Below are 12,533 nucleotides of genomic sequence, written 5' to 3' on the forward strand. Positions count from 1 at the left end.
TCCCCTAAAATCTGTATTATATATATCATATATATATATATATATATATATATATATATATATATATATATATCAATCTGATTCCCTCTGCTTTACATATCTATTATGCTTGTTTTAAAAAGGTTTCAGACCAGAACCAATCTCATCTGGATTCTTTCTTTTTTGCACTTCCAATAAATTTGCATAATTTAAGAATCCGGCAGCTGATCATCGAGCTGGTCAATAACTCATCATATTGTGATGATATGATGTCAGGTTTCTGTTTCTGTGCAGGCTGGGGTTAGAAACAATCTTATTTGATTCATTGTTTTGAGCATCAGTTTATTTTATGTGATTTTGCACATATTTGCCGCATTGTGTTACAAACCTGTATTAATGTTGTGAGAATAATGTCAACCATTTCGCTTGGTGGTCCTGTTAATATGTGTAATGGTCTCATTCCAAAATCTAAGGAGCCCCTAAGAGGACACGATCAAGTGTCTGCCGCTCATCGGGAACTATCTGGTTTTTAACGGAAACTACCCGACGCTCACTAGAAACTACCCGACGCTCACTAGAAACTATCCGACGCTCACTAGAAACTATCTGACGCTCACTAGAAACTATCTGACGCTCACTAGAAACTAGCCGACGCTCACTAGAAACTATCTGACGCTCACTAGAAACTATCTGACGCTCACTAGAAACTATCTGACGCTCACTAGAAACTACCCGACGCTCACTAGAAACTATCTGACGCTCACTAGAAACTATCTGACGCTCACTAGAAACTAGCCGACGCTCACTAGAAACTATCTGACGCTCACTAGAAACTATCTGACGCTCACTAGAAACTATCTGACGCTCACTAGAAACTACCCGACGCTCACTAGAAACTACCCGACGCTCACTAGAAACTATCTGACGCTCACTAGAAACTATCTGACGCTCACTAGAAACTAGCCGACGCTCACTAGAAACTATCTGACGCTCACTAGAAACTACCCGACGCTCACTAGAAACTACCCGACGCTCACTAGAAACTACCCGACCCTCACTAGAAACTATCTGACGCTCACTAGAAAACTACCCGACGCTCACTAGAAACTACCCGACCCTCACTAGAAAACTATTCAACGCTCACTAGAAACTATCTGACGCTCACTAGAAACTACCTGATGCTCACTAGAAACTACCTGACGCTCACTAGAAACTACCCGACGCTCACTAGAAACTACCCTCACTAGAAACTACCCGACGCTCACTAGAAACTACCCGACGCTCACTAGAAACTACCCGACGCTCACTAGAAACTATCCGACGCTCACTAGAAACTATCTGACGCTCACTAGAACTACCCGACGCTCACTAGAAACTACCCGACGCTCACTAGAAACTACCCGACGCTCACTAGAAACTATCCGACGCTCACTAGAAACTATCTGACGCTCACTAGAAACTACCCGACGCTCACTAGAAACTACCCTCACTAGAAACTACCCGACGCTCACTAGAAACTACCCGACGCTCACTAGAAACTATCCGACGCTCACTAGAAACTACCCGACGCTCACTAGAAACTATCTGACGCTCACTAGAAACTAGCCGACGCTCACTAGAAACTATCTGACGCTCACTAGAAACTACCCGACGCTCACTAGAAACTACCCGACGCTCACTAGAAACTACCCGACGCTCACTAGAAACTATCTGACGCTCACTAGAAACTACCCGACGCTCACTAGAAACTACCCGACCCTCACTAGAAACTATTCAACGCTCACTAGAAACTATCTGACGCTCACTAGAAACTACCTGATGCTCACTAGAAACTACCTGACGCTCACTAGAAACTACCCGACGCTCACTAGAAACTACCCTCACTAGAAACTACCCGACGCTCACTAGAAACTACCCGACGCTCACTAGAAACTACCCGACGCTCACTAGAAACTACCCGACGCTCACTAGAAACTATCCGACGCTCACTAGAAACTACCCGACGCTCACTAGAAACTACCCGACGCTCACTAGAAACTACCCGACGCTCACTAGAAACTACCCGACGCTCACTAGAAACTACCCGACGCTCACTAGAAACTACCCGACGCTCACTAGAAACTATCTGACGCTCACTAGAAACTACCGACGCTCACTAGAAACTACCGACGCTCACTAGAAAACTATCTTGTGTGAAATAGCTCGTGTCATCTTAGAGGTTCCCCAAAAATCAAAGTCGTCACCAGGTTTGCACAAACATCATTCATCCTTCAGAAATATTATTAAATCTTATTAGCAAAAATTCACCAACATGGATTTTTGAAAATTATATTAACGTGCGATTTTTCTTTTTGTCATAGTCCGAATTAATTGTAATGATCCAAACGCGTTCACAAGACTTCGTTACAGACGCACGAAGCCGCCTCACCAGAGGGGTCAGAGGTCAGAGTTTGCACTCGCACAGTATTGTACAGTTTTGTACTTTCACTCATCATTGTGCCTAAACATGTCGTCATATTTCGGAGGAGGTTGTTTCTCCTCTTGTGTGTCGATTGAAACATCAGATTGAACGCCGACAGGAAGTCCTGGTGTTTTCTAATCACCTGTGAGATGTTTGTACATAAAGTCTCTATAAGCTGTTTTATAGAAGTGTCTTTATCCCCTCGCTGCTCATTCAGCTGCTCACACAACAATAATGTTTCCAAATCTTCATTTGTGATTTGACATCCTATTTTCACGACTTTGCACAGTTCTAGTTCGACCATTTAAATCGTTTATCTTTTACGTGATCAGTAACATATCATCATGTGAGAAATATTTTTACGTTTTTCCTTGTTTTATTGTTTTTCCTGCTTTATTTCTTGAATTGTTACCGTCTCTGTGAGTCTATCCTGTTTCAGAGTCAAAGTCTAAAGTAATTCCAGACGCGTTTCGAGCAGTTTAGCTTCAAAGCGTCCAAAAACAACGTAAAGCTTCTTGAGTTTATTTGACAGTATTTCGTGTTTGGGCTTCAAAGTCTGCCGATACGAAACCCACGTTTTTAAATATCTTAAATACAAGCTGTCGTTTTTCATTAAATAGGTTCAATAAATCGCTTCTTTAATGCCACGCATTCGATATTTGTCTTTAACTTCTTCCTTGAAATAGTTTTAAAACCAAATTCTCATATTGAGAAAGAGATTTAATTAATCAACATTAATTGATAATATTTACTTTATAGGATTTGGATTCGAGTAAAGCACAATTTTCATGTCCTTTTGAATACTATGTGTAAATATCGTGAAGACATCGCAGTGATTTTACTTCTGTTCGTACCAGTTGGCATCGATCTCAGTTACTGTACCTCAATGTTGCCTTTAACTTTTGAGGATCTTAGTTTCATCTTTTTCTTATTTGCATGAAAAACTCAATTTCACGCAGACGTTGTTTTTACGTATTTTCGTACGGAATTAGCATCCCAAACTTTTTTTTACAATGACCGATAATTTCCCGACTTGCGAGAAGCAGGATAGACATTTGTCGAGGTAACAACACGCGGCAAAATGAATTCAGCTGTGCAGACACCAACTGTAGCTTTCAGATGATTCTCTGTTGTTTGTTAACTTCCTGTTCGTACGAAGAGACAAACTGTTCGTAGCTTCGGATCGAAGTGTGAGGCTGATCTGTGCACATTTCTGCTTCAAAGAATGTTTTTAAGCCAAAAATTCTTCATCTAAATCTTACAATATGTGTAAAATAAGAAGAACAGTATTCATGTGTGTTTGTGTCCTCACGGGTTTCCTTCTCGCTCTCTTGTCTAAATGTTCAAAGTGTCGACTGCTGTTGTTTTTATCTTTTCATTTGATGTACATTTCCAGTGTCGATGGAGGTTTTCTTCCCTGAACGCATCACTTCGAACCTTTTATGTGCAATTTCTTTTGTAAGTTATGTTCTGATGCTAATTATGTCCTATAACGGCCACAACTAAAACCTGACGGAGGATTTATTTTTGATTCTGAAAACTTGTCTTCTATGATAAACTGAATATATTAGTTGCAGGTATAAATACATTAAAACATGTAAAAGCTTTAAAGGTGTTGATGATGAACTTTCAATCCTCCAGTCCTCGATGTTCGCGTCCCAGCGGTCTTCTTTCAGTCAAAGCACCAGCGGTGGTGGTTACATGTCATGAGCGGAGCGAGGATGCAATTCTAGTGGCAAAGTGTTTTTTAGGAAAGTATGCCAGGAGCACGAGGAAAGAGATGAAACAAGAGAGTTTGTGACGGTTTGTGGGACAAACATCACTCTTGTACACGTCGAAAACCGACAGCCGACTTGAGGACAAAAGTCTTTGTTGTTTCTCTCTTCTTCCTTCCCCTACACACACATACTATATATATATATATATATATATATATATATATATATATATATATATATAATATATATATATATATATATATATATATTATATATATATAATATATGTGTGTGATGTAGGGGAAGGACAATAAGTGAACTAATAAGATACAGATATTTATATAGTATATTAATATTACTATAATATATAATATAGATATGGTATTATATATACTAGGAATATACTATATATAGATTATATAATGGATAGGGATAATAGTTATTGATAGTAGAGATGAGATAGTAGGAATACTATATATATATATATATTATAGTATATATATATATATATATAATAATATATATATATATCTAGATATATATATATGTGTGTGGTAGTAGGGGAAGGAAACATATAAGGAAAATAAGGATGAATACGATTATATATACTCATATATTTATAAATATATATCATATAAATATAATAGATATAGATAAATGAATATATATATATATATATATATAGATATGTATGATATGAGATAATATATATATATATATAGATGTATATCTGTATATATAAGTATCATATAGATATATATAGTGATGTAGAATAGCTATATGATATATATATATATTATAATTGTGATGTATGTATGTCTAATGATTAGTATATTAAGATAATCTATTAAGATATATATATATAGAGGTTATATATTAAATATAGGTATATATATATATATATATGTATATAGTATAATATATATATAAATATGTATAATATATATATATATATTATAGGGGTATGTAGGGGAAGGAACCAATAAGTAACTAATAGATATAAATAATATTATAACATATATTATATATAATAATATTACATATATATAAGTATATATATACATATAAGTATGTATGTATAGATATATATATATATGTATGTATATATGTATATATTATATGATATAGTATATAATATAGTATATATATATATATATATATATATATATAAATAATGTATATGAGATATATATATATATACTGTGCGGTGATCGTAGGGAAGGAACATATAAGGAACTTAATATATATACAATATAGTAAGTATACATTATATTTATATATATATATATACATATATAACATATATATAACTATACTCCCCCCAAATATAATATATATCATATATATATTGATATATTCTTATATTATCTATATGATATATAGTATATATATATATATATATATATATATATATATATTTAATATAACCCTAACCCTTTTTCCACAATCAGAAAAGAAACATCTCGATTTAAAGTTTGCTTATGAAATGTTTTTATACAACAATGTCTTTCATCTTGATACAGATGATTGAATAAAATAGAATATTTACAGATTTATTATTAATATATTATATTATTATTAATATCTGATCAACAGAAAACTAAAGTGTTTTGCAGTTGTTTATTAAGCTCCTAAGAATTAACGTAATATAATAATAAGTGACAATCTGAGGTTTTGAAAGTTGATTTTATACGTTCAATATAATAAACAATCAGGTATTTCTTTCAGTTGCAGCTTTTTTCCGGGTCAAATAAAGATAAATACCGTCGACTTTAACATCGTGAAGGAAACTGAAGCACATCTATGAAAACATTCAAGTATTTCAAAATGTAAACTTTATTTTCTGATCTTTTGGACAAATTCTCAACAAATGAGAAGAAGTATTTTTATGCAACTGTACAATAAAGGTCTATATTCAAGTGTCGGTTCTGAGGCTGAAGACGATTCATCTCTAAATACATGAACTCACACGTTTCTTCTCTTCGGATCAGAACGTCTCGCGTTTATCACGTTTTATTAATTGTGCTATGAAATGATTATTTTAACAGTTTTCATAATTAATCAAGTCAGCGTTTTCTAAACTTCACATCCACAACACAAACGTTTTCTCACGTCCACGATGTCGCTAACTGAAGCTAACAGCGCTCGCGTTGATGTCGTGTATTAAAAGTTAGTGATTCAAAGTAAAGTCAGTAAAAAGAACGGCAGAAGATTTAAATGTAATTATTCAATGTTTTATGACGACTTATATTTAAGACTTTAAGACTCAAACTAGTTTTAATATCTCAAATAATGAGAAACGTGCATAAATTATTATGATTCCTCATAATATAATAATAAATTATATTATATATTATTATATATATAGTAATATATATATATATATATATATAGAGAGATATATAGATATATATATAATATAATATTAGATATATATAGATATATATATATATATATAATCTATATATATATATATAATATATAATCATATATAATAATATATAATATATAATATATATATATATAATATAATATATAATATATATATATATATAATATAATATAATATATATATATATATATATATATATATAATATAATATATAATATATATATATATATAATATAATATATAATATATATATATATAATATAATATATATATAATATTCATCAGCTTTGGAAATACTTTAATTGAATTTTGATCAGCGATTAGAAGAATATGTTATTACAGTAAAACTTTAAAGACAAAGATAAACAACACCAACAAAAGATTAGTTTTATTTTTTATGACTTAACGTGATCAACTTGTTTCATCGGGATCAGAAGTCAAACAAGTTTTCTACGTATTTCTTACGGTCAGCAAATATTCACTACAGCACCAAACGTGGATTCATCCGCCGCTGAATATAGTCCCCGAGAAACGCAGTTCCTCCAGTGGATCAACAGCGAGCGGCCCGCTTGAAATCACTTTGAACATGTTGGAGTCCAAACTGCAGATTTGTGAAGTCCCGGCCGCTCCGGGGAGACGAGTTGATGAACTTTGCTCTTTCCTCCTTTTCATTGTAGTTTGACTTTGGGCAGAAATATGTGGAAATACTTCGAGTTGTGTCCATTAACGTGTTTTGCAGGATTGTTCTTTACTACGATGTTCGATATTTAAAGTCACAGCACAAACGAAAGAAACCTGCAGATGTTCGATGGTTTAAAACATTTCCTGCATCCAACATTCAAATAATCCAAACAAAGATGGCCGCCAATAACGACGGACCTTCCTGTTGATATATATTCATGTTTCTTACTTTAGATTTTCATACAGAATGAGGCGTCGATAATTAGCTGAGTACATAGTAAAGAGTTTAAAGGACGTTTTAAAGGATTTACACGACGTTTAAAATAAAATTTAAAGAGTTTTTAAACTCGTTTAAGTCGTTAGTAAAGTCGTTTAAAGACGTTTAAAGTCAATTAAAGACGTTTAAAGTCGATTAAAGTCATTTAAAGACGTTTAAAGACGTTTAAAGTCGATTAAAGTCGATTAAAGACGTTTAAAGTCGATTAAAGACGTTTAAAGTCGATTAAAGTCGATTAAAGCGATAAAGTCGAATTATTAAAAGACGTTAAAGGACGTTTTTTAAAGTCGATTTTTTTAACGTCGAGTTTAAAGTCGGTTTTTTTTAAGAGTTTAAATCGAATTAAAGGACGTTTAAAGTCGTTTAAAGTCGATTAAGTCGTTTAATTAAAGTCGATCTAAAGGACGTTTTAAAGTCGTTTTAAGTCGATTTTAAAGCGTTTAAAGCGTTTAGTCGTTTAAGTCGACTTTTAAGTCGTTTTTTAAGTCGTTTAAGTCGATTAAAGTCGTTTTTTTTAAAGACGTGTAAAGCGATTAAAGTAGATTAAAGTCGTTTTTAAAGACGTTTTTAAGTCGGATGTTAAAGCGTTATAAAGTCGTTTAAAGACGTTTTAAAAGCGATTAAAGTCGTTTTAAAGACGATTAAAGTCGTTTATTTAAAGACGTTAAACGACGTTTTTTTAAAGCGAATATTTTAACGACGTTTATTTAAAGACGTTTAATTTTTTAAAGACTTTTCAAAGAGTGTTTTTTAAATACATTTAAAAGACTTTTAAAGACGTTTAAAGTTTTCGGTTTTTTAAAAAAAAAAAATCGTTTAAAGTAGTTTATTTAATTTTATTTTTTTTTAAAGACGTTTAAAGTCGATAAAGGGATTTTTATTAAAGACGTTTAAAGACGTTAAAGTCGATTATTAAAGACGTTTTAAAGTCGTTTTAAAGTCGACAATTAAAGTCGTTTTAAAGACGATTTTTTAAAGTCGTTTAAAAGTCGATTTTTTAAGTCGTTTATTAAAGAAGTTAACAGAACGTTTTTTTTTTATTAAAGTCGATTTCAGTCGTTTAAAGTCGATTAAAGACGTTTAAAGACGTTTAAAGTCGATTAAAGTCGATTTTTATTTAAAGACGTTTAAAGTCGATTAAAGTCGATATTATTAAGTCGTTTACGTCGATTTAAAGTCGATTTTTAAAGTACGTTTTAAAGACGTTTAAAGACGTTTAAAGTCGATTAAAGACGTTTAAAGTCGTTTAAAGTCGATTAAAGTCGTTTAAAGACGTTTAAAGTCGATTAAAGTCGTTTAAAGACGTTTAAAGTCGATTAAAGTCGTTTAAAGACGTTAAAAGACGTTTAAAGTCGATTAAAGACGTTTAAAGACGTTTAAAGACTTTTAAAGTCGATTAAAGACGTTTGAAGTCGAGTAAAGACGTTTAAAGTCGATTAAAGTCGTTTAAAGTCGATTTAAAGACGTTTAAAGTCGATTAAAGTCGTTTAAAGACGTTTAAAGTAGATTAAAGTCGATTAAAGACGATTGAAATCGTTTAAAGTCGATTAAAGACGTTTAAAGTCGTTTAAAGTCGTTTGAAGTCGATTAAAGACGTTTTTTAAAGTCGATATTATATTATTAAAGTCGATACAAGTCGTTTTAAAAGACGTTTTTAAAGTCGATTAAAGTCGATTAAAGACGTTTAAAGACGTTTAAAGTCGATTAAAGTCGTTTAAAGACGTTTAAAGTCGATTAAAGACGATTAAAGTCGTTTAAAGACGTTTAAAGACGTTTAAAGTCGATTAAAGACGTTTAAAGTCGTTTAAAGTCGATTAAAGACGTTTAAAGTCGTTTAAAGTCGTTTAAAGACGTTTAAAGTCGTTTAAAGTCGATTAAAGTCGTTTAAAGTCGATTAAAGTCGTTTAAAGTCGTTTAAAGTCGATTAAAGTCGTTTAAAGACGTTTAAAGACGATTAAAGTCGATTAAAGACGTTTAAAGTCGATTAAAGTCGATTAAAGTCGTTTAAAGACGTTTAAAGACGTTTAAAGTCGATTAAAGAAGTTTTTAAAGTCCGTTTAATTTTAAAGTCGATATTAAGTAGTTTAAAGACGTTGTTAAAGGCGATTTTAAGTCGTTCTAAAGACGGGTTTTTTTAAAGTCGTATTAAAGTCGTTTAAAGACGTTTTGATAAAAGACGTTTTTAAAGTCGATTATTTAAAGACGTTTAATTTTAAGAAGTTAAAGACGTTTAAAGTAGATAAAGACGTTTGGTTGAAGTGAGTTAAAGGTTTATTTTTAAAGTCGATTAATTTTAAGTCGTTTTTAATTTAAAGTCGATTAAAGACGTTTAAGTCAGATTTAAAGCGTTTAAAGACGTTTAAAGTAGATTAAAGCGATTCTAAAAAGACGATTGATGAAATCGTTTATTTAAAGTCGGATTACAGACGTTTATAAAGGTCGTTTAAAGTCAGTTTGAAAGCGGATTAAAGAGTTAAAGTCGATTATTTAAAAGTCGTTAAAGTCGTGTTTTTAAGACGTTTTAAAGTCGATTATTATTAAAGTCGATTAAAGACGTTTTAAAGTCGTTTTTTTTTTTTTTAAAGTCGTTAAAGAAGTGTAAGTCGTTTTTTAAAGCGATTAAAGACGTTAAAGTCGTTTTTTTAAAGAGTTTTTTTTTAAAGACGTTTAAAGTCGATTTAAAGTCGATTAAAGGCGATTTGAAGTCGTTGATTTGTTGAAGTCGATTTTTAAAGACGTTTAAGTCGTTTTTTTTAAAGTCGATGAAGTCGCAAAAGATTTTCAAGACGTTTTAAAGTTCGATTTTAAAGTCGTTTTTTATTTTAAAGTTGTTTTAAAGCCGTTTTAAAGACAATTAAAGTACGATTATTAATTTTTTAAGACGTTTAAAGTCGATTAAAGACGTTTAAAGACGTCAGTCGGGACATTTCTCACTATTTTATACAACAAAAGTAAATATTCTGCCGACTGACGTCAGTGTTGTCAGGAGCAGATCTGGTCTGAAGGATCACTTTACTTCCCGCTGGAGGATTTTGCAAACATGCTGCTGTTTTACTTCTGTGGAAACATTTTCTAACATTCCTGCAGATCAGAAAATAAAACGTTTTTAGTGAAATGTAATTCACAGCTGAGTCTCTGCTCGCTAATTATTTATATCTTTTACACAGTTGATTTATTCTTCAGGGATTTATTTAGTTTCCGTAGACGTCTTTGTTCATGGTTATAGCTCTTAATTTATTATTATAGTATTTTAACAGTTTAGTTTTGCTCTGATGTGATCCCTTTATTGTTAGAAGGAACACAGATAAACAATGATGACGAACTGAATACTGAGCGAAGAGAAGATTCATCTGAGTTTATTTCTTCACACTGAAGCGTCCGCACGGATCTGCAGCTCCGTTTGTCTCCATGATGTCACAAACTTTCACATTTCTCTTTCTTTGATTCCAAAACTTCTCTGAAACTCTGATGGAAACATAATTCTGTCAAAATGGTCTAAAAGAGGACGAAGAAAAGTTTCCTGCTGCCTTTACAAAAAGATACTCAACAGTTTTGCTCCGGAATTATTTCTCAAACTTCAGAATGACATTGATCTGATTTGAATGTGGACAGATGAACGTACCAGGAGCAGAAGCCGTCAAATTAAAATAAAGTAAAAGTGTACATGTTTGAGACGTGAGGCTTCAGGTCAAAGGTCAGCGGGACAGGAGCGGGAGGTCACTGGAGTTCATGATGAGGCTGGAGTCCAGGTTCAGGCTCTCTGTTTAAAAACAGTTAGTATTTACAACCTGAGTACATCTGTCCAACAGCAACTAAAGAAAGAACATGAAACATGAAATAAATAAAAAGTCAGTGTCATATAATATTATTCATAATCAGAATATATTATATAAAATAATATTAATATTATCAATCATATTATTATCGTGATAATCATAACAATAATAATAATAATAATAATAATAATAATAATAATAACATTTGCGTCACCTTGGTCAAAGTTGAGCTTCTTGTTGGACGATCCGTCTCCGAGTCCTTCGATGTCCACCAGGTCACTGTTCACGTCCGAGTCGTTCAGAGCGCTGAGAGTCACGTCTGCGGGGGGGGGGGGAATAAGTGTGTCACTTCCTGTCACTTCCGTCACGATAGACGGAATCGGAGTTTCGGGCTTCCGGTGGAATCGCAATGCATGCTGGGTGGTGGCGAGCCGCCATATTGGATTTCTCTCTACGTGTTTACATTGTATTTAGCTAGTTGTTAGTGTGTGATCATCGCTCTTCTAGTTCTGGGATTAGGACACATTGTGTGGTGAAAGGATGTTCAAACTGTGGGAGAAAGATAAATCAATGGGCAGAATCTCATTGTGAGCTTCACGATTGCAAACATTGTGACTGCGAGCCCCCGTTCAAACTATTTCCATTTCCAAACCAACAAATGAATCCCTGATCCTGAACTCGACCTGGGGTGTGTCGTCTATCTACTATTTATATATTGACAAATGTACTTCCTATATATTGAGTTTTATAATAATTAACAAACACAAGTTAGGTATATATTATAACAGCTTACCCTGCAACACAACTGCAATAAGCACTTATGATATCTTCAGTTTTCTTGACTGTGCAGATCCATGCTGAATGTGTCGTGTGGGAAGTTTCATTGAATGAGAACATTTAGCTTTCAAAAGCAAAACTCAGAATCTGCAAGAGGATTGAAAGATATTTGTCTAAATGCTTTGCCTTCTTTGTATTCTTTCAAAGTTCGTTTATGAAACTCGACATGGTTCCCTGGTGGTCAGACATTAAACATAATGTTATATCGCTGAGGTATATCGGCAGCCAAGAAGTCATGCTGTTGTTTTCATTGACCCGGCCATCCTGCAGTCTCAAGGGATCAGGCACTGAAACGCCACTCGGCATACCAAAGCTTAGTCTTTTCTTTTTCTGTGATTGAAAGTCTTTCGTTAGCTGTTGGTTGCTCCTCACTGCCCGTCTCTGATGCAGCGAACACCCTGATGTAGCAAAC

General features: G+C 33.0%; 1 protein-coding gene across 1 annotated transcript in view; it reads right to left on the reverse strand.

Moving 5' to 3' along the window:
- Positions 1-10,843: 10,843 nt before the first annotated feature.
- The window catches only part of bacc1 (BPTF associated chromatin complex component 1), a 5,273-nt gene continuing 3,583 nt past the window's right edge, over positions 10,844-12,533 (reverse strand). Inside the window, 2 exon segments of the mRNA XM_029447627.1 lie at positions 10,844-11,268; positions 11,499-11,603. Of these exon segments, the coding sequence (XP_029303487.1) occupies positions 11,204-11,268; positions 11,499-11,603 (170 nt within the window). The 3' untranslated portion in view covers positions 10,844-11,203.

This window comes from Cottoperca gobio, chromosome 14 (assembly GCF_900634415.1).
Source record: "Cottoperca gobio chromosome 14, fCotGob3.1, whole genome shotgun sequence".
NCBI lineage: Eukaryota > Metazoa > Chordata > Actinopteri > Perciformes > Bovichtidae > Cottoperca > Cottoperca gobio.